Consider the following 20,548-nt stretch of genomic DNA (forward strand, 5'->3'; position numbering starts at 1 on the left):
CTCTGTATAATCCTGTGTTCATTGTAGTACAGCAGCATGGGCTATCACAGTCAACATCACTGACCAGTTTTTTGATGCTTGCATTACACAACGTCAGTATTTTAAACATATTGTTTCAGAATGCTTTTCTTAACTTACTTTTCTTCCTAAAACAAAACAAGACAAATACCAGTACCTGGAACTACATGGTCCCCGGTTTTGGTTATTGGAAGGTTTTAGTAATATGTATTCAAAGTACAGCTCTTAAATAGTGTGGCTAATACAGATAATTCAGGGACATGAGATCCATAGTTTGCAGATGACTTTGAGATATTTGCTTACAGTAAGGATATATAGAATTTGAGGAAACCAGTCTTCAATTCTAAATTGTGTGTGTATGTTTTTTATTGAACTTTGTTCCTTTATGCACTTTTACTTTAATCAAATACCTACAGTCTTCTTGTTCTGACCAGTTTATGCACCCTGGTCCACCTGAAATGCAAGTTACCTTGCTTCCTGGGCTTTTCCCTCTCTCTCTTCAGACTGCTCTTCTCTTTTCTACCTTTCTCACAACCTATGTTTTTATTCTTGGCTCCCACTGAGACAATTCCTCCTCCTCTTTTTTTTTTTTTTTTCATTATATACCAGAAGAGGGAGCATTGAGAGCAGAAGAGATGCAGTCTTTCTGCTGTTTTGTTTTATTTTTGCCAGCATCACTGAGTGTAGTGCTCTCTCTGCATAGATTTTCTTAGAGGACCAACTGGGTAAACCTCCAGCCCTGCTGGCTTTTCAGCTGTGGGTTGGAGGATTCTTAATACAGAAGGATTCTAACAAATTGCAAGCTAAAGCTGAAAGGCTTTGTAGAAATTTCTGCCATGCATGTGCAAATTGCATTTTGGAAAGGGAACGTTCATACATTTTGGGCAAATTAGGGCACATTTTCAGAAATAACTATGCCCTGAGTAATTATGCTATTGAACGTCAAACTCCCACTGCACAGCTAGAAACACTTGTTACTTGTTTTTAATAAGTAGCGACCTGGTTTTAATAGTGATACTTTAACGCATTCTCTTAGTCCCCCTTGCAGAAAGTGATTAATTCTTTCATCAAAACTTTTTAAATAATTGCTCTAATGCAGAAATAGAGAATTTCCTCCTGACATCCTGAAAGTCTGTCAAAATTACAAATAAATTAGTAACAATGTAAAATATTAATTGTAAGGCATCAATAATTATGTAGGGTGCTACAAAATCTACCTCTAATCATTGAATGGTTTGGGTTGGAAGGGAACTTAATGATCATCTAGTTCCAGCCTCCCTGCTATGGGCAGGGACACCTTCCACTAGACCAGGTTGATCAAGGCACCATCCAGCACGGCCAGGGGTGGGGCAGCCACAGCTTCTCCGGGCAACCTGTGCCACTTATAGTGAAGAATTTTTTTCTAATAACTAAATCTGCTTTCTTTCAATTTGAAGCCATTACCCCTTGTCCTGAAGGGCTGTTCTAGTACTTACTATGTGAAGGGACTACAATTTCGACAGAGCCTTTTTGTGGTCTGCGGGAGTTAAAGGAGGCCTTTACTCTCTTTTACACACCTTCTCAATGGACTTCAATTTGTCTTACTTGATTCTTGTAATTTGTTTTGTGTAGCATTTAGTATTTTGAATCCTAAACTGAAAGATGAATTAAACTTTTTTACTGCCATAATTGTTTAAATTTACAGTATTAGATATTGTTAATCTCCTATAAATACAGTTTTTTAAATTATATTTTTTGTTCTGTTAAAATAATGTCAAACAGAAACCAAGTTCCAGAAAAATGTATTTATCTGGATATGGTGTAGAACTTGCAATAAAGAGCACAGAATATAAAGCGGTGGATGACACACAGCTCAAAGGTATGTGGTGGGCTTTATTTATAATCTCTCATTGGAGATACTATTGAAATATGTTACAATCTTTGGTTATAAAGTCAGTAATGTTTTAAAATACTTAATTTTTTCTTAGAGAAGGAAATTGCAAGCATTAGAAATTAAGACATGAAAATATATGTAAGCATTTGTAAACAGTTGTGCTCAGAATATATAGTTCATTACCTGACCTCTGATTGTTGTGTTCTACGGCTCTTCAAAAAGTAATCCATTCTTCTTACTTTCAATAAGTATAAGATTGCTTAATCTTTGTTCTTCAATTACTGTATGTTTGTTGGCATCTCTTATCTGCCAATTACTACAGCATCTACACATCACTGTTTCAGAGGTGAGGGTTTTTTCTGTGAATTTAAGTGGAAATACTTTCACAATCTTCTGTTGGAAAGATGTGCAGAATCATAGAATTTGGTACCAGTGTATGTTACTACATGTTGAAGTGGGACATTTAACAGAAAATGGTAGCTATAGAATTTTGATACAGATAAATTACTTTGCATGGACATTTACAGGATATAGAGAAGGTTAGTTAACTGTCTTTGGTAAGGCTAAGGTTTAATACCCTTTGAATCAAGTAAAAAATTGTTTATTTTCTTTAAGGTAAAGAAACTGATCTCTTGACTTATATCAAATGGTAGCTGGAGATGCAAGCACTCTAAAGTCATCATGCTTTTCAAGCATGAATTTAGTAGTAGTTGGCTGATAAGAGTTATACCTTACCACGTAATCAAACTGAGGAGTGGCTATTTTGGGGAAGTGAACTATTTAACCACATCAATTTCATTTATGTAAAAAAATGTAAATATTGGATGAATTATATTTAAACATTAATTTGAATGTTGATAAGTTCTGTGAAGTGATTCATTCTGATGCCAAAATAAGAAGGCATAAGTATAAATTTAATTGAAATTACATCTCAGAATGACAACTTTCTGATGGTATGCTTCTGTTAACCGTTTTATAATTCATAAGAACATAATACATCAGTAACTTTCTTGGTTTATATTGCCTACATGTGCTATGTGTTCAGAAGCAAACGAAACAAAGGAAGAAGAAGATGAGGAGGAGGAGGAAAGTGATATTCAAGGATTTCTTTTTGGCAAATTAAAGTGAGTTGATACAACTAAACTTCTACATTTGTTTCTGGAACCTGAACCAAAAATATTTTTATTTAGTAGAATTATGAGAGATTTATGTTGGAAATTACTTTACTTTTCTGTAGGCACCATGCTCTTCAGGTCTGACTAGTGATTTGTCTACTCAGTAGCTGGATTTTTGTCAATGATGGTAGTTTATGAAAGATGTTCTCAGCATTGTCTCTCCTATATCCTTTGTAGGTAACACAATAAACTGTGTCCAGCTACAGTTTATAGTAGTTAGTATGCAGTCAGTTACATGTTATTCTATAGTAAACCAACTATATTGATTATGTAAATAGTATTGACACGCTTCTACTGTGTGTTAATACTGTTTAATCTTTGAGTTCATTTATTCCATCAAAATCTGTGGCAGGGTTTGAGACAGAACACTACAAAACACTGAACTCATCCTTGGAATTAACTGGCTTTTAGTTCTCAGAAATCATCTCTTCTCAACGCAAATCTTCATTTTTGTCTTAAGAATGAATTAAAATTCTAATTCTTGCTTATTACCCTAAGAATACAGTATTAGCTGTGAGCAATCTTATGGATAAAAGCAGATGCTGATGTATGTCACTGATGTCTTTTTTTAAAAAAATACGGTTTCTTGTAGACAGATGCATCCTGATCTGAAAAATAATCTGAAAGAGTTTAAAAAACATCTAATTGAAACTACTGACAACATGGAACCACTGAAGGTTTGGGAGCTACAGGGTATGTATGGCTTTTTTTTTTTAACACAGTACTTTGTTTAATTGTCCTTTATTATGTTGATGTTTCAGCATTCTGATAAAAGCTTCCTTTAGAAAGAGACATATAGTTTCATAAAAAGGCAGTATTATCTCAAGTATTAAAGAAGAATGTGTTGCTGTCTTGTCCTGATATTACATGCTAGAAATTAAAGGAGCATTGAAGTAGTTTTATTAGATGGAGCATCATAACTAGCTTTGCTGATTTTAAAGACAGGAGACATATTTGTTGTTTTTCTACCTGATGTTTTATCTCGGATGTTAAATTTAGTTCCAGATATTTTTTTGAGAGGTCAGGTGAAAAATATAATTTTGACGTGACTGTTAAGACAAGACAGGTTGACAGTTTATTTCCTTTATAAATTCTAACTTTATCGGTGCACTGGAGTTCATGTTGGTACATTTTTTTAATACAACATCAAATGGAAAAACATGCTTTTAAAAGCTTTCCTGTGGAAAAGGAGAACAAATATGTAGATGTTGATTTCTAAACAGCTTCTGTGTGATGACCTGCAGGACATTTTGTAGCTTGAATGGAATTGTGCGTCACTCTAAAATACATCTCTAAAATGTCAAAATGTTATAACACTTAAGTTTAGGCAACTAAATTTTGCCTGTTACATTCTTCAGTTTTAGGGGACAACCTGTTTAAAACCGATTTGTCTATACTAGTATAATAGCAGTGCAGTGAAGGAGACAGAGCAGTCATCTGAACTTGAGTTTCTTTTTGGGATCCTCTCTATAACAGAGCTTGTTAGCAGTGTCCAGCCTGAAACTAGCTATTTGAGATCATTGTAGTTTATTTACAGTCTTTTATCAATGAAATCCCCTTCAGCTGCAGGATTTATCTTGGTCAAAAAAAAATGTATTTCAAAAAAAAATTGATCTCACTTCTAAGAAATCTACTGTGCAAATAAGAAGAAAATTCTCTTTTTGTCTATTTAATTTTTTTTTACATGATTGAATATCACTCTCTTGATATTCAAACAGAAGTGACTGTAAAACTTTGATCCCTTTAGTGTCTATCTTCACAAAAGCCTATACAAGGTTTAGTGCTCTATGTAGTGATGGCCTTTTCTGTGGTGTCACGGCTGTGTAAATGAAAAGTGAAATTGGTGGTGCTCCCCAAGCAGTGTTGAGAGTAGTTAAGTGTCGGGATGCTGTTTGTTCAGTGCCAGAAAGTCTGGTACTGGCTTGTGAGAAGTACATTCAGGGCCTTTTCAGACAGAGGGTCTTCAGCCCCCTCTTTGTATGGAGCAGTTGTTTTGTTAGTCTTATTCCTGACATAACTGGTAGCTTTCTCTAATTCATTCTTAAGAACTAATTACAGCAGCTGAGTAATGGCTCAGGTACTCTTTGATTTCTGTTAATTAGCTTCCAAGTAAAAATGTAATTAAATTTATCCTAAACTTCTTCAGCTATGAGGCATACTTCTATTTATAAATGACCATTTATAAATACCTATTTATATATACCATTCAGAAGTTGTCTTTCAAGAGCCTTTATGTTTTAGGTAGGTAATTAGTTTTACTATTCATAGTGAAAAATGATACACAGAGTACAATGTGGTATTCCCTTTAATAACTCTTTTTTTGTGTGTGAACAGCCTCTTGATCTCTAGTGCTTCCTTAGCTTTCAAAGTGTGCTTCGTGATCTGTTTTAAGCTCAGGATCATCTTTTCACCAAAGTGCCCTGCGCTGCTCTCAGCTGTGTTAGGGTGCCACAAAGGGAGGTCTGTAAGTGACAGTCCCTGACCCGAGATAAGCAAAAAGGTAAAAAGGCATGTCGGTTTCCCTCAATGGGATTTGAATATTTGTACTCTAGATGGTCAGCATAAATTAGAAATGAGTAATAATTTATGAAAGATTTTAAGTGAGCGTCCTAGGTGTTTAGCTGGTGAAAGATCACTATGTGTAGTAACAGCAGCAATTGGGTATTGCTTCACCTGTTCATAGCTCATGTGGCTGTTGAAAGGAATCTGAAATACTCTTTTTGAAAATGGTGATCTCTTTGTACTTTTTGTTGAAAGTATTAAGAAATACCAAGTTAACATTCCAACTGTCAGGCTCACCTTTTCTTCCAGCCAAGGTGTACCTTATCAGCCTGAACTAGGAAAACGTGCTATTCACTTTTCTTCAGCCCCTTTTTTTTCTTTTTTCTTTTTTCTTTTTAATTCCAAATTGAATCATAAAGGTGGTGTGAAGTTGATCCAGGAAGCATCCACTATTGCTTTCTGCCCAGCAGTTTTTACTATATGTAGTATCAGCTTTCCTCAAACTGAATAACCTAAGGCCTTCAGTTGCTACTCCAGTATCTTAACTAGCAGATTATGAGGAAAAAGCATCATTGCCCTGAGGTATCTAAAGTACACAGAAGCACCTGGTATATTATTGCCTTACCCTATTGGTAGCAAAATTGGGTTTTCCCTAGTCTCACATGTCAAGATTTGTCACACACAAGTTAGGCAACAGGGAAGGCTAGCTGAATTCCATCATTCTTTTTTCCAGTGGATAGGCAAATGGATTATATACTGTCCTGATATATGAAAATTACTTCATTCTGAGAAGAAGCATAGAAAGAAAAATGAGATCACTTTAAAAATGCTGCTAGATGCTTAGAAGAACTGAAATTTGACAGTAGATTGGCCTTCATTTCCTGAGTCTCCATATTCTCTTCCTGTGAAATTGCTGCAACTCTTGAAAATTGTACACCTCACATGCTCAGTACAGCCTTTTACATTTAATAGATCTGTTCTCTGAAAACCTTGTGAAGTCCTGGAGCTGGAAAGATCTTGCTCTTTACTACAGTTATGGGTGTCGGTGGGTTGGTGCCTCTCTAGGTTTGAGCATGATACCCTTATGATGCTCTCATAATACCAGATAATGAATTGTCTGGTTTTTTTCACTATGTTATTGTAAATTTAGAAATTACATGTGCAGTGTGTATGCTCAAGATGGCCCAGCAGGTTTCTTGTGGGAAAGCCTGGATTTGGTATTTCCAACTTTTAAGTGCCTTTTTGACTTTAATAATGTTACTTCGTAATATTTTACAGTATATAATTGAAGCATAAAAATGTTAATAGCGAGAATGTGTATATGGAACAGTTTCCTGATTGTAGGCAGTATTGATTGAGAGTGATATTTTCAGTGATGATGTCTTATTTTTTTTTTCCCCAGATCTTAGTTTTCAAGCAGCTGCTCGAATTATGTCTACCCCTGTTTATGATGCCTTAAAGATCATGAAAGACATAGCTCAGAACTTCCCAATAAGAGCCAGGTATGACACTTAAGCATGTTTTCCAAATACTATTTTTATGTTTGCATTTGAATTTAATGACGGTAGTACAGATTTATACCCAAATCCTGCAGTCATATATTCATGTTTTACAGCTTGCTAGATGGATTCCAGGCAATTCCATTGAGTAGAAAAGAACTCCTGGGAGAGCTTCTGATTTGTCTCTTAAATATTTCCTATCTAATGCAGAAGATGCCATGAAGGCATCCTAATCCTTCAGGCATGTATGGTTGCGTGCCTGGTTCTGGCTTTACTGGATTGGTATTGTCCCAGCTGGAGAATTCTGTTGATTAATAACAGATCTACTTCCAGCAGGGAGAGGCAAAATTCTGTTAATAAATTTCATGGGGGATCCACACAAATTAGTTCTAAGCACAACACTGCTGATGAGATTGGGCCCCAGCTAGTGTTCTTACTGGGGAAGACCTGTCTCCCATAACAGATTACTTAATAAAAGATCAAGATCATTATTAAATAAATTATTAGCATTTTCCTCTGTACTAATATTAAAAATTGCTCTTCCTCTAAGCTAATTGTATTGTAATTGAGAAATGCTTTTCTTTATATTTAATAAGATCTTCGTGTAATCCTATCAGCAATATTTGCTTAAATTACTCAAATATGATGCTAAACAGGCTTCTTAACTCAGTGTGCTTTCGCAGTTTAGAACTGTTGTTTAATTACCAACGTGTTTCATTGTCATCTCTGATTTTCTTTTAAGGAAAATCTAAACTGTAATGGAAAAACTACCTTTGTAACCTCTCATTTCAAGGAAGAAAAATAACTTTCTAAATGCCTGAAACATAATTATTATGAAATAGTGGGGTTCAAGTTTACACTTAAAGTGGCATATCCTGATTGCAAATCTCTGTTAGAAGCTAGAAGAAATATAATGTTGAACTGTAAGGCCAGTTCTGTTCTTTAAAGGACAGGAAAAAGTCAGTTTGAAGTATGCTAGATGACATTTAAATCACCAATTTAAAAGGTCATTAAATTGTTACATCCCACTCCAACTCCCACTGTTTATTTGTGGCATTAGAGCCTAATTTACCTACTCTTCAAACATTTTATTTTTATGGGTAAAAGTATGAGAAGACTCTAGAATTGTTAAAAGGGGAATTGCTGTTGCTGTATGATTTATTCTAACAAGTTATTCTAGCTTGTTATTTTTAACAAGACAGAATGCAAATATTTAAATAATTTAAAGGTAGTAGGCCTGCATTGACAACACACTTAAATCAAAGGGGCATTACATAAAAACAGTAAACAAAATTTATTTCCTTAGTATTCTAGTCACGCTTAATCTGCTGAGTCAAAAAAAAAAGTGGTCTGAAGAAAAATAGAAAAACCGGGAAATTAAAGATATCTGATCATTATAGTAGTAGTTGTTGTGGTTTTTTTAATTTCACACAGTTTAGATATGAAAATGACCATTTTTTAATTCTGCAAATTTGGTTTGAGAAGAGTGTATAAAAACTTTAGAACTATAGCTATGATACTAAAAATTAAATATTGAACCCCTTAAAATTGAGGTGTTCTTCTAGATCATAAAAAGTGAATATCCCATTCCTCTGGAAGTTTTTTTCATTTTCTAGTTTATAACTTTTTTTTGGGGGGGTCTGGGGGTGATGCTCACTATTTCTAGTTAAAAAGGTTAATCTGAGGTAGATTTTTACAAAAGGTTATCAGATGTAGACAGTGTAACAGCTGATATATGTCATGGCAACATTTTGATAATTCATTTTATAGGATATTTTTATATACATGCCATAATTATCTGATACATAAACAGCAATAATAAGAATGACAATACTCTGTTTTTTCTATTCATTTCTCATTCATGAATTAACATTGTGAACATCTTAAAAGTTTCCTTTTTTTGACCTGATACGCAGTACTACATAGCTACATATTCTTCCAGGTAAGAATCAAGATGCATGAAACTGTGATAGAAAATATTACAACCTTACGGTCATGTAAGAACATTCATACATCATGTAGGACGGTTAATACTATACATTTACTTTCAGGCAGTAAGTATTTCTTTTTAGTGGGTCCTTGGCACTTAAATTTAGAAAAACGTGTAAAACTTTGTGAAGCTCCGAAGCATTGAACAAATAACTGAGCTCAGAATGGAAAGATATCTTTCATGGGTACTTTAATCATAGAGTCATAGAATGGTTTTGGTTGGAAGGGACCTTAATCTTTTTCCATCCTCCTGCCATGGGCAGGGGCACCTTCCCCTAGACAAGGTTTACACTTGCTACCTCAAATTCCTGGGGTGTCTTTTTCAAGGGTCATCCGTCACACTTTAAAGTCTTGCTAGGATCTTGCATTGTTGAGAGTAGTGCGTAGACGAGGTGCTAGCTAACAATTCTTTAATGTATTGCTTTCTTATTACCAAAAGAGCTATCAGTTAAACCTTACCTTTTGCTGATACTAACCTTTTGCTCTTAATTCCTTGCTAATGTTGGGCCAGCTTTGTTTTCTCCTTTTCACCTTTTTATTATTTTTCACATTCATTTTTTATGTTTCTGACTTACTACTCTAAGCTACTTGTAAAGATTTAGATTGTTCTTTTTATCTGTGCAGTTTTTATCATCTGTGTATGCAGAATGCAGCCTTGATTCTGAGAGCTGCAGGCCCTACTACTATTTATATTAAGTTTAGCAGGATAAAAATCAGATATGTTTTTTTTTTTTCTTTTGAGCTCCAAAGTATTTTTTTTTACTTCAGGACTCTCTAAAACGATTGTGATGAAGTTAGAATAATAGTTGCTGTAGTACTGCCAGACATTACATTTCCACCTTGCTATGGAGTCCTGTTAAGTAGCTGTTAATGAGAAAAGTTCTGTAGTGTTCCTGAATTATTATTATACCTATTGCTGGTAGAAGGTCCCTTAAAGCAGAGTCCTACATAGTCAGGTTTTAAGACTTCTGACTTGACAGTATTTTCTCCTAATCCTTCTCCTCTGTTTTTCCAAATACAAATTTGGCTGCAGATATTCTTTTCTTTGTAATTATTCTTTATCATATTTTTTAAAAATCTTAAACAGCGATGTTTCTTTTTCAACAGAAATGTTTATAGTTTCTTGCTTTCCTGTCTACAACATTTATTTCAAAACAAGTGAACACAGAAAGTAGTACAATAGAAGATACATTTACTTAGTATTAAATACGCTTACTACTTTATGTGCATAGAGAGTAGCTAGCAGCATGATTATAGAGCTTTATGGGAGAGTTCAGTTTAGTTGGACAATGATAAGCAAGTTATTAAGCACATACTCCAGTAACTATATAATAATATAGTCCACGTTGACTGTTCTTTTTTTTTTAGTGCTGTCTTTGACATCACAGTTGTTGCATCAGAGTTGCACCTTTCTCATTTTAAGCCAAGGAAATCCCACCAAATATGGCTTAGTATAAATACAGCTCCTTCTTGATCCATTATCGTCCTTTCATCATGTGGTCCAGAAGACATTCACAGTCACAAAAATAAGCTGGCAGAATATTTAGAGGGGGTAAATAGGGAAAGGGTATTTAACTGTGATGAATTATGTAATATTTATAAACAAATCTTGGAAATCATTGTTTTTCACTTAATAAGTAGTCTCTTTGATTGCCTGGAAAGCTTAAGTATTTGTTTAAGGTAAACTGATTCTATGTCTTATTTCTGACCTATTGCAAAAAAATGTGGAGTTTACTAGCAAGATCCATTCTAAATCAGTTTATTTTGGGGGAGAGGTGAGAATTTATATTATTAAATAACTGCTTTATTATCCATAATTGAAATTGGCTTAGTAGGATCATTCTGTTTGTTTAGTTAATTTCCAGATTTAAGATTACTTCAGTTTTTTTTAAAGCTCTATACAGATTTGCTGTACATGTACAATCTTGTTTTAAGAAAAATATTTATGTATGCAACTAGAATATTTATTCTGGCATTTATTGGGACTTTAGGTTAATATGGTTTAGAGGCTCTTAATGAAGAGAATAATTTGCTCTGAGAGTATTTTATGATAGCCTAGTAATTACAAACCTCATATACAATATGTTGTGACAGAGGAAGTTAAAATAGCCTTCCACAATGTTATTGAAAGGTAAAAAAGACAAATAAATGAATTATCTTCTAAAGGTCAAATGACTAAGGAAACTAAAACGTTGACTGGCTGTGAAAGATTAACATTTTCAACTCTTTCAATCTCCAAATCTGTGTTCTAATCACATCTAATTTTAAAGTAGTCATTCTTTGTGTATTTTCCTTGCCTTTGACCAAAACATTAAGTTATATCCTTGGCTGGCTGTGCTCTAATGTTGAGTAGTATTGAGTTAGTAACATTAAATTAAAATATACAAATATTACATGTACTTGGATAATATTTTAGCTTATCAAACAACTTTTTCACTATATACATGCTGTTTTCTAGAAGAAAAAAGAGGAAAGACAGTGGTAAAAAATATGCTGATAATATTATTTCAACAAAACCTGGCCTAAATTTGAAACGTGGGTTTAGTGGAGTAACACAGAACAAAATGGTTGCTTTGGGAGAAAAAAAAAAAAAACAAAACAAAAAACTGCATTACTCCTTTCTAAAGTCTTAATTACAGCATTCTTCAGTTGCAGTGCATTGGGTATGATATTAAAATACGTATTTCACGTTATTTAATGGATTTTTTTAAGTACAGTGGTTGAGTGATGCAAATATTTTATTTTTACAGATCATTGACCAGAGTGCCTGTAGACAAGAAAATGCGAAATGAAATAGAAGAAAATCAGAAGGTTTGTTTTTATTTCGTCAAGTGGGCATTTGAGTTGCTACCATATTACTGGTTTTGGAGTTTTTTATTAGCGTAGCAACTTTTACATAGTTTCTATCAGACAAAGAGCTAATTGTCTTGAACATCTTTTGCTAAATAAATAACACTGAAATATTCAGATTTTTCACTTCCTGCTGTTCTTGGTACTTTTCCTCTTCCCTCTTTTGATTTTACAGAGTTAGGCAAGGACAAATAAGTTCTGCAGTGTTGTTCAGTCATAAATTGTGTGCTGTGACAGCAAAATAGGTGTTAGCTTTCTAAAGCTTTGGTCTTGAAAATCTAGGCCTGCTGCTTATACTATGGTCAATATATAGTAGCTTTGAGCTCTCAATATTCTCAGAATCACACATGCAACTATTCTGCAACGTATTTTGAATGTCATGTATAATAGGTGCTTTTATTTTCATCTTTGATGCACTGCATCTTTTGTGCCTTGTGTCACATGAGGAGTCACAGTTCATGTGATTTTGAGTGGTCTGAGATGTATCCTGGGTTTCTATGTTGTGTTTGTCAGATACATTACATCTGTTGTATTTTCTGTCTCAGTACAGAGTTAGTATTTTTTTCTTTCAAGTTGAGTGTTAAAATTAAATGTTAGCCAGCATGCTTTGAGGACTGGTCACATGCCATGACAGCCATAGCACCGTCCTTAATCTTGCTCTTCAGAACATGTGTTTTCATATGGTGTTAAAACTAACCAGCACTGTAGTGAAAGGGTTGTATTGCTTATTTATGGTGCTCCTTTACTTTTGCAACGTTTCCATGTATCATTTTGCTTTGTATTCAGTCAGGCCCTTTCCTCTTGCCTTGCCAAGACTAGTATTTCTAGGGAAATGCTTTTCCAGTTCTACCTTTTAAAACAGTGAAAATGCTTAATATCCCTGTTGCACTGATGCAGTCTTCTCATAAAGAGCTTGTCATCTCCACTGCTCAGCATTAGGCAGGCCTTTTGTTTCTTGCACTAGTGAAAAGTCTCATATTTTTCTCTCAAGGAAGCAAATCAGTGTCTGCATGGTGCTTCATTGCTTTCTGCATATAGCTGAAGTATGTGTTTTCCTATATGTCTTCGTTGTTAGGGTTATGGTCAGGATAAAGCAAATCAAAGCCCTGATAATCATGGTGTCACCAGAGTAAGAGTGAGTATCAGGACTTTGTTTCTTGATGAGGTCTTTACAATGTCTTTCTCAAATTATAGCTCTGTTAACACAAAAAATCAAAACCAACTGCTTAATGAAAAACTACTCTTGTACTCCAAATGCAAAGCAGTAAAGGTGTATGAGGAATTACAATTATTACTAAATATAACTATTAAGAAAAGTTATAAAAATTTTGGTTGAAATCAAGATGTCTGCCTTTAGGCATATGTATAGGATGTCTAAACTCCTGGTATGACAAGAAATGTGTAGTCAGTGAACATCAAAAACAATGTAGCTCACTCAGTGGTTGTCTTGTGGGCATTATTGAGTTGCCCAAACTTGAATTTCTGATGTCATTTGAGATGCCTTAGGCTGTCCAAGTTAGCTACACAGGTCTGGCAGATGTGTGCACCGAGGCATCCATTCACTTTTGCCTAACCCCTACTTTCTGGTCCAAGATACCTTATACTGAAACAGATGATGGTGGGTATCTATTTGGTTGGTGTTATGGTTTAAACCCAGCCACGCAGCTCTTTCACTCACTCCCCCCCTTGTTTTCCTCCCCCTACTCCTGGAGGGACGGAGAGGAGAATCAAAAGAATGCAACTCCCATGGGATAAGAACAGTTTAGTAACTAAGATATAACAGAAATCACTACTGCTACCACCAATAATAGTAATGATAAAGGAAATAACAAGGGACGAGAATACAACACCTCGCCCCTCACTGACCAGTAACTCCCCCCGCCCCCAATCCCCCAAGCACTGACCAATACCTAGTCTAACCCTGCAGTGATCTAGCCCTTCCAGGTAACTCTCAGTTACATCCTGGGCATGATGTGCTGTGGTATGGAATACCTCTTTGGCTAGTTTGGGTCAGGTGTCCTGTCTCTGCTTCCTCCTGCCTTCCCCTCATCCCTGGCAGCATTAGGCTTAGAAAGTCCTTGGTCAGACTAAACATTTGAGCAGTAATTAGAAATCTTGATGTTATCAGCTCTGTTCCCAAGCCGAAAGTCAAAACCGCAGTGCTGCACCAGCTACTAAGAAGGAGAAAAGTGACTGCTACTGCAGAACCCAGGACAGTTGGTCAGCTGAATTACTTGTATGATTCCATGACTGTAATAAGGATCTTAGGCACCTATCACACTAAGCTTAAATTTCATATGACATCCTATCTGCAGTCTAAAGGCTACAGGCTCTTAGCTGAAAGCTGAAATATGTTGACTGAAAGTAGGGAAACTTCCTGAAAACTGCTGCTGGAGCGCTATAAATTGGCATGTGCATTACATCCATCTAGCAGCAGGAGAAGTATGATCTCATGCTGTGTGTAACTGAATGATTCCCTCTCAAGATAATGAAAGTTGAATAGGAAATGTAGTGAGAGCAAATAAAGGTATTAAAAGTTGAAAGGCATGTGATGATTTAGGTGTAATGAATCGATAACTAAGAAATAGGCTGAGAACTGCTATAGATAAAAGAAAAAAAAAAATCTCATTAAACACAACTCACAACTTCCAGTGCCGTAATTTGCTGACAGTTTAGCAAGAAAATACAAGTATTATCAACTTTGAATTCTAGTCTTGGATGCTGTCCTGGGTTTAGCAGTAACAGTCATTTTTTCTCCTTCTTAGTAGCTGGTGCAGCGTTATGGTTTTGACTTTCGGCCTGGGAACAGTGCTGATAACACCGATGTTTTTAGTTACTGCTCATATGTTTAGTCTGACCAAGGACTTTCTGAGTCTCATGCCCTGCCAGGAGGAGGGGAAGCCAGGAGGAAGCAGAGACAGGACACCTGACCCGAACTAGCCAAAGAGGTATTCCATACCACAGCACATCATGCCCAGGATGTAAACTGAGAGTTACCCGGAAGGGCTGGCTCACTGCTTGACCAGGCTGCGTATCGATGGGTGGTATTGTATTCTCTTCCCTTGTTATTTCCCTTATCTTTATTATCATCAGTGGTAGCAGCAGTGATTTGTGTTATACCTTAGTTACTGGGCTGTTCTTATCTTAGCTCGTGGGAGTTACATTCTTTTGATTCTCCTCCCTGTCCCTCCAGGAGTGGGGGTGGGGGGAAGAAAGGGGGGGAGTGAGCGAGAGGGCTGCGTGGTTCTCATTTACCGCCTGGGCTTAAACCATGACAGATGCCAAAATACTCCTTCCATCAAAGTTGTTACAGCAAATGGATGCTTTTCTAAACAGTCAAATGCCTTGCCTCAAACCAGTATCAATCTCAGCTCTGATTTAGCTCAGTTCTTTTCCTCTGGCAGTACTGAAGGATTTGAAAAACTTTTAGATTCCCATTTCCATACCCAGTGGCTGGCAATTTTTTCATTGTTCTTGCATTCATTTTAGTTAATATGAAGATTTTTATGACCTACATCAGCCAGTTGCAGTCTTTCTCAGTGTCTGTGTTTACATGAGTATCTGGGTTTATAGGAATGAGTAGTCAGCTTTCAGTATCTTTTCAGATCTATTCAAGAGTCCTGAAAAATCCTAATAAGATTTCTTGAGACTGTGATCCTGTTTACATTCATTATTCACTCCTAGAGCCCAGTGGCATTAAGGGGGATTTTTCTGTGGTCACAGTACTTCATGGCAAAACACTGGAATTAAAATTGCAATCCAAATTGGAATTGCTAACTACAGAAAAATTCCAGGTATACGTAGGGCTTTGAGTGCTTCCCTGCCTAGTGGAGAGGGGTCTTATCACTGTGTGCTTAATTTTGTCCCATCTGCCCATTTTGATTGTGTCTCATGATCCATGTAGGTAAAATGAGAAATTTCACCTGCTGCAAGGTCACTTGGCATTGTCAGGATTCTATGAATTTTGGCTCCTTAGAAGGGTTATGTAGAGTGAGACTTGGGAGAGTGTGTAACTTTGTGTGAAGCTCTGATGGGAAAAATCTCAATGTGAGAAACCAGCTGCTACTTCTAGGTTACTTCTTTTTAATGGATGTGTGAGGTTTAAAAAAGATAAATATGAAGAGCACTTTGCCAGAATAATCCAAAGCAGCAGTTGATTGTAAAGAAGGTAAACATCTTTCCTGCTTTGGGATATAGGGGAAAAATAAATAAATCTGTCATTTATAGACAGATACAGAGTATATGATAGGGAATAAAGTGAGTTTTATAAATTAGGAAAGCAGTTATCTCTTTTTTTCCTTATCTGATCACAGGAAACTTACTGCCATGCATTTCTGCTCCTCATTTTGAAAGCTCACTGACATCCATTTTTTAAATGCCTACAAAAATTTTCATGAAAGATAATAATTAAACCTTAAAAAAGTAATGTCTTTCTGGTTATTTCTTAGCATTAGTGGGCTGCAACCCCTCCCAAAGCCGCAGCATTCTTCACATTATATTTGAGTTTGAATGTATGTGTTTAGATATTTTGTAGCAAGAATATTCAATTATATTACTCTTCTGTAAATGTACATGCAAAAAAAGCAATGAAAGCACTACAAAGTTCAGGTTACACCATTAGCATAAATTAAATTTACACATTTCAAAAGCTGTTTTTCAAGGTCTTGGACATGTTTGGACTTTCATAAAAATTCTTTCTGTTAGGTTCAGGCTTATCACAGCTGCAATTTTCCTTTATTGAGAGGCCTGCCTTTCATATGCTGGTATTAGGTGCCATTACATATTCCCATTCGGCTTTGGGTTGTGAAAATGTTTATACTAGAGGAATATGGTACCTTTTATGAGTGATATGCACATATATTGGATTACAAGAGGCTTCAAGTAAACTGTTGTCTCATTTATGTGGGGATGCACTTGTAATGCCACAAATCATTTAGCTTTGGCTTCACATTACATTTAGCTGTGGGAGAGTAACCCCTGGAAAAAAAAATACACTTTCAATGTTTTCCTTATTTTTTTTATTTTTTTTCTCTCATTTGCTCAGTAACAGTCTTACAAGTGGAATAATGCATGCAGTCTGAGTTGCTTGCTCTTAAGTGTGCTTTTGAGCAAAGTGTGGTTTTGTTCACACTTACTTTGTTCAGCAACTGGGAGCTAAATGGGGAAAAAAATTACATCTTTCTCATCTTGCTTTTTTCCTGTATATTTTTTGTGCTCTTCATTCCTCTGTTCAGAATTGAAACAGATCTGGAAATCTGACTGCTCCTCATGGGGTGAGTTAGAATAAACTACTGCTGTTGCTCCTGATACTTATCTTGCTACACCCACCATAGATCAAACAGTGTGGTGGCTCACAGCTCTCTGAAATAAAATAAGGCATACTTTACTCTCTAAATACTTACCACCTCTTGTATTCATTTATTGTGGATTTTAATTTCTTCTTTGCAAAGCAAGGATATGCTGTGTTATCCCTTCCTCATCTATGTTTTTTCCCAAGGTCCCTTTGTTAGGTGAGATTGTATGTTTCTAGTCGGTCTTTCCTAATTCCCTGTAACCGTTCCAACTACACATTTTTTGGAACTGTGAAAGACGTTAAAGCTAGTTTCAAGTGGAGGTCTGAAAGACCCATACAAATCTCCCTTTGTTGAATGGATATGTAGGAGTAATACAAGTAAAACTTACAAGGCATATTTCTGTATGAGTATGTATTTTCACTTTCTGTTGGTGGACACTGGGAATGTCTTCTTATCTCGACCTTGTACAGGTAGGGACAGTATAGGTTGAGGGGGAGGGATCATCAGCTATTTTTATTTGTATTTGTACATTGAAAGTGTGTTAAATAGAACTCATGGAAGTTTGTTGTCAATTTTTTTACCAGCAACACTCAGCTAAAGAAAGAAATGTGGAAGAGATTTGTTTTGCAGAATTGCTTTAAGCCTTATTTTTATATATATATTTATTTTTACATATATATTTATTTATATATGTGTGTTAGTATTGTCAAATAACTAAGTTAGCAGTACTTTTTACTTTTCAGCATTTTCATGAAATTCTTGGAATCCAACCTGGAGAAGCACGTCTATTTCTAAATGGCCTTCATATTGACATGGATTTTCATGATCCTTTTAGGTAAGATGGTACATTTTGTTTGAAGATTATAGAATTATTAATAATACTGGGGAAGTTGGGCTCATGGTGACAGTTAATCTCATCTGGCGGCCAGGAAGTGCTCCAATAGAGGGAGTACTGGTTTACAGTAGGTTTCTTTGAACATGAACATTGAATAAGTAGTTGAAAATGGTGTTTTTTCTCTTGGATACAAGCTAACTACCCTGGATTGCAGGACAGCAGACTTTGGCCTCCTGTGGGATCTGCTTGGTAGAGTACCATGGGATAAAGCCCTGGAGGGAAGGTCATCAAAGGGCTGGAGCACCTCTCCTATGAAGACATGCTGAGAGAGTTGGGGTTGTTCAGGCTGGAGAAGGAAAGGCTCTGGGGAGACCTTATAACAGCCTTCCAGTACCTAAAAGGACTTGTAAGAAAGCTGGAGAGGGACTGTAACAGTAGGACAAGGGGTAATGCCTTTAAAGTGGAAGAAGATAGATTTAGATTAGACATTAGGAAGAAATTCTTTACTGTGAGGGTGGTGAGAGACCAGCACAAGTTGCCCAGAGAAGCTGTGGCTGCCATATCCCTGGCAATGTTCAAGGCTGGGTTGGACAGGGCTTTGAGTGGAAGGTGTCCCTGCTTGTGTCAGGGCGGTTGGACTAGATGACTGATAAAGGTCCATTCACCTAGGGCTTGTCCCTCACCCCCATGCCTTAGAACTTCCTCAACGAAGAAGAAAAGAAGAGTAATTGTGGTGGGTGACTCCCTTCTGAGGGGAACAGAAGGGCCCATTTGTCGACCTGATCCATCCCACAGAGAAGTCTGCTGCCTACCTGGGGCTCAGATTGGAGATGTTAAAAGAAAACCCTCTGATCTGGTGCAGCCCTCTGACTACTATCCGCTGCTGGTTTTTCAGGTTGGCAGCGATGAAATTATTACAAGCAGGGCAAGGGCAATGAAGAGAGACTTCAGGGCCCTGGGACGGCTGGTTAGAGGGTCTGGAGCGCAAGTGGTGTTTGCCTCCATACCTGTTAAAGGTGAAGAGATAAATAGGAAGAGACTGCAGATTAATGTATGGCTACGGGACTGGTGCCAAAGGCAGGGGTTTGGGTTTTTCAATCATAGGCTGCTATATGAGACACCTGGTTTGCTGGTGGCAGGTGGGATACATCAGTCCCAGAGGGGGAGAAGGTTTCTGAGGCAGGAGTTAGCAGGGCTCATTGACAGGGCTTTAAACTAGGTAGGAAGGGGGAAGGGGAGATAACTGGGCCTGTTGGGGACAAGCCCAAGAGAAACATGCTAGGGCTTGAAGAATGGCAGACTAGGGAGAACTCTCAATCTATTGTTTCATTTGAGGGAAAGGGTAGTTGTTTAAACCCTGTCCTGCAGGGGAAAAAGGGTACCTGGCAAGAGTTAGCAGAGCACACTCACAGAGCTCTAGGTTAGATTCGAAGTGTGAGCGGGTTGTAGCTGGGTTTGAACTAGTGAGGCAATGTTCTAGTATGAATGAAGACCAGAAGGCCTCCCGCCTCCCAAGGGTGCCACTAGCGTGCTCTGCTCGCTCCCTGAAATGCCTGTACACCAATGTACGCAGCATGGGGAATAAACAGGAGGAGTTAGAAGTCTGTGTACGGTCTAAAGGTTATGACCTGATGGCAATTACAGAGACATGGTGGGACAGCTCACATGACTGGAATGTGGTTATGGATGGCTATGTCCTTTTTAGGAAAGATAGATCAGCAAAGCGAGGTGATGGAGTTGCTCTTTATGTGAAAGAGCGACTAGAATGTATTGAGTTCTGTCCAGGGGCAGATGAGGACCAAGTGAAAAGTCTGTGGGTGTGAATTAAGGGACAGGCTGGTACGGTTGGCACAGCTGTGGGGGTCTATTATAGACCTCCTGATCAGGACAGAGGAGTTGATGAGGCTTTCTACAGGCAATTGAAAGCAGCCTCACGACTACATGCCTTGGTACTTATGGGGGATTTTAACTACCCCGATATTTGCTGGAAGACTTACACAGCCAGTCATTCACAGTCTAGGAGGTTCCTCCAGTGCATTGATGATAACTTCTTAATGCAAATGGTGGACGAACCAACTAGGAGAGGAGCGCTGCTGGATCTGGTACTCACCAACAAGGAGGGTCTGGTTGAAGTAGTGACAGTCAATGGCAGCCTGGGCTGCATTGACCATGAGATGGTGGAGTTTAGGATCTTGTGTGGGAGGAATAGAATACCTAGCAAGGCCACATTTATGGATTTCTGAAGGGCAAACTTTGGCCTCTTCAATCAATTGCTAAGGGAAGTATCATGGCAAAGGGTACTAGGTGGTAAAGGGGCTCAAGATAGTTGGTCAGCATTCAAGGGCCACTTCTTCAAAGCTCAGGATCAGTGTCCCAGTGAGTAGGAAGTCAAGTAGGGGAGCCAGGAGACCAGCATGGTTAAACAAGGAACTGCTGGGCAAACTCATATGGAAAAAGAGAATCTATGGATTATGGAAGGAGGGGCTGGCCACTTGGGAGGAATATAGGGCAGC

At 37.1% G+C, this 20,548-nt stretch overlaps 1 protein-coding gene across 1 annotated transcript in view; it reads left to right on the forward strand.

Annotated features, from left to right (window-relative positions):
- UGGT2 (UDP-glucose glycoprotein glucosyltransferase 2) overlaps positions 1 to 20,548 on the forward strand; it is an 86,110-nt gene that overhangs the window by 15,708 nt on the left and 49,854 nt on the right. The window contains exons 6-11 of the mRNA XM_057401146.1: positions 1,780 to 1,876; positions 2,937 to 3,015; positions 3,659 to 3,759; positions 6,971 to 7,070; positions 11,807 to 11,867; positions 17,944 to 18,035. Of these exons, the coding sequence (XP_057257129.1) occupies positions 1,780 to 1,876; positions 2,937 to 3,015; positions 3,659 to 3,759; positions 6,971 to 7,070; positions 11,807 to 11,867; positions 17,944 to 18,035 (530 nt within the window). The remainder of the gene's footprint in view (positions 1 to 1,779; positions 1,877 to 2,936; positions 3,016 to 3,658; positions 3,760 to 6,970; positions 7,071 to 11,806; positions 11,868 to 17,943; positions 18,036 to 20,548) is intronic.

The sequence above is a fragment of the Pezoporus wallicus genome, unplaced genomic scaffold (genome assembly GCF_028554395.1).
Source record: "Pezoporus wallicus isolate ANWC-B61680 ecotype Strahan unplaced genomic scaffold, APGP_CSIRO_Pwel_v1 contig_6944, whole genome shotgun sequence".
Taxonomy (NCBI): domain Eukaryota; kingdom Metazoa; phylum Chordata; class Aves; order Psittaciformes; family Psittacidae; genus Pezoporus; species Pezoporus wallicus.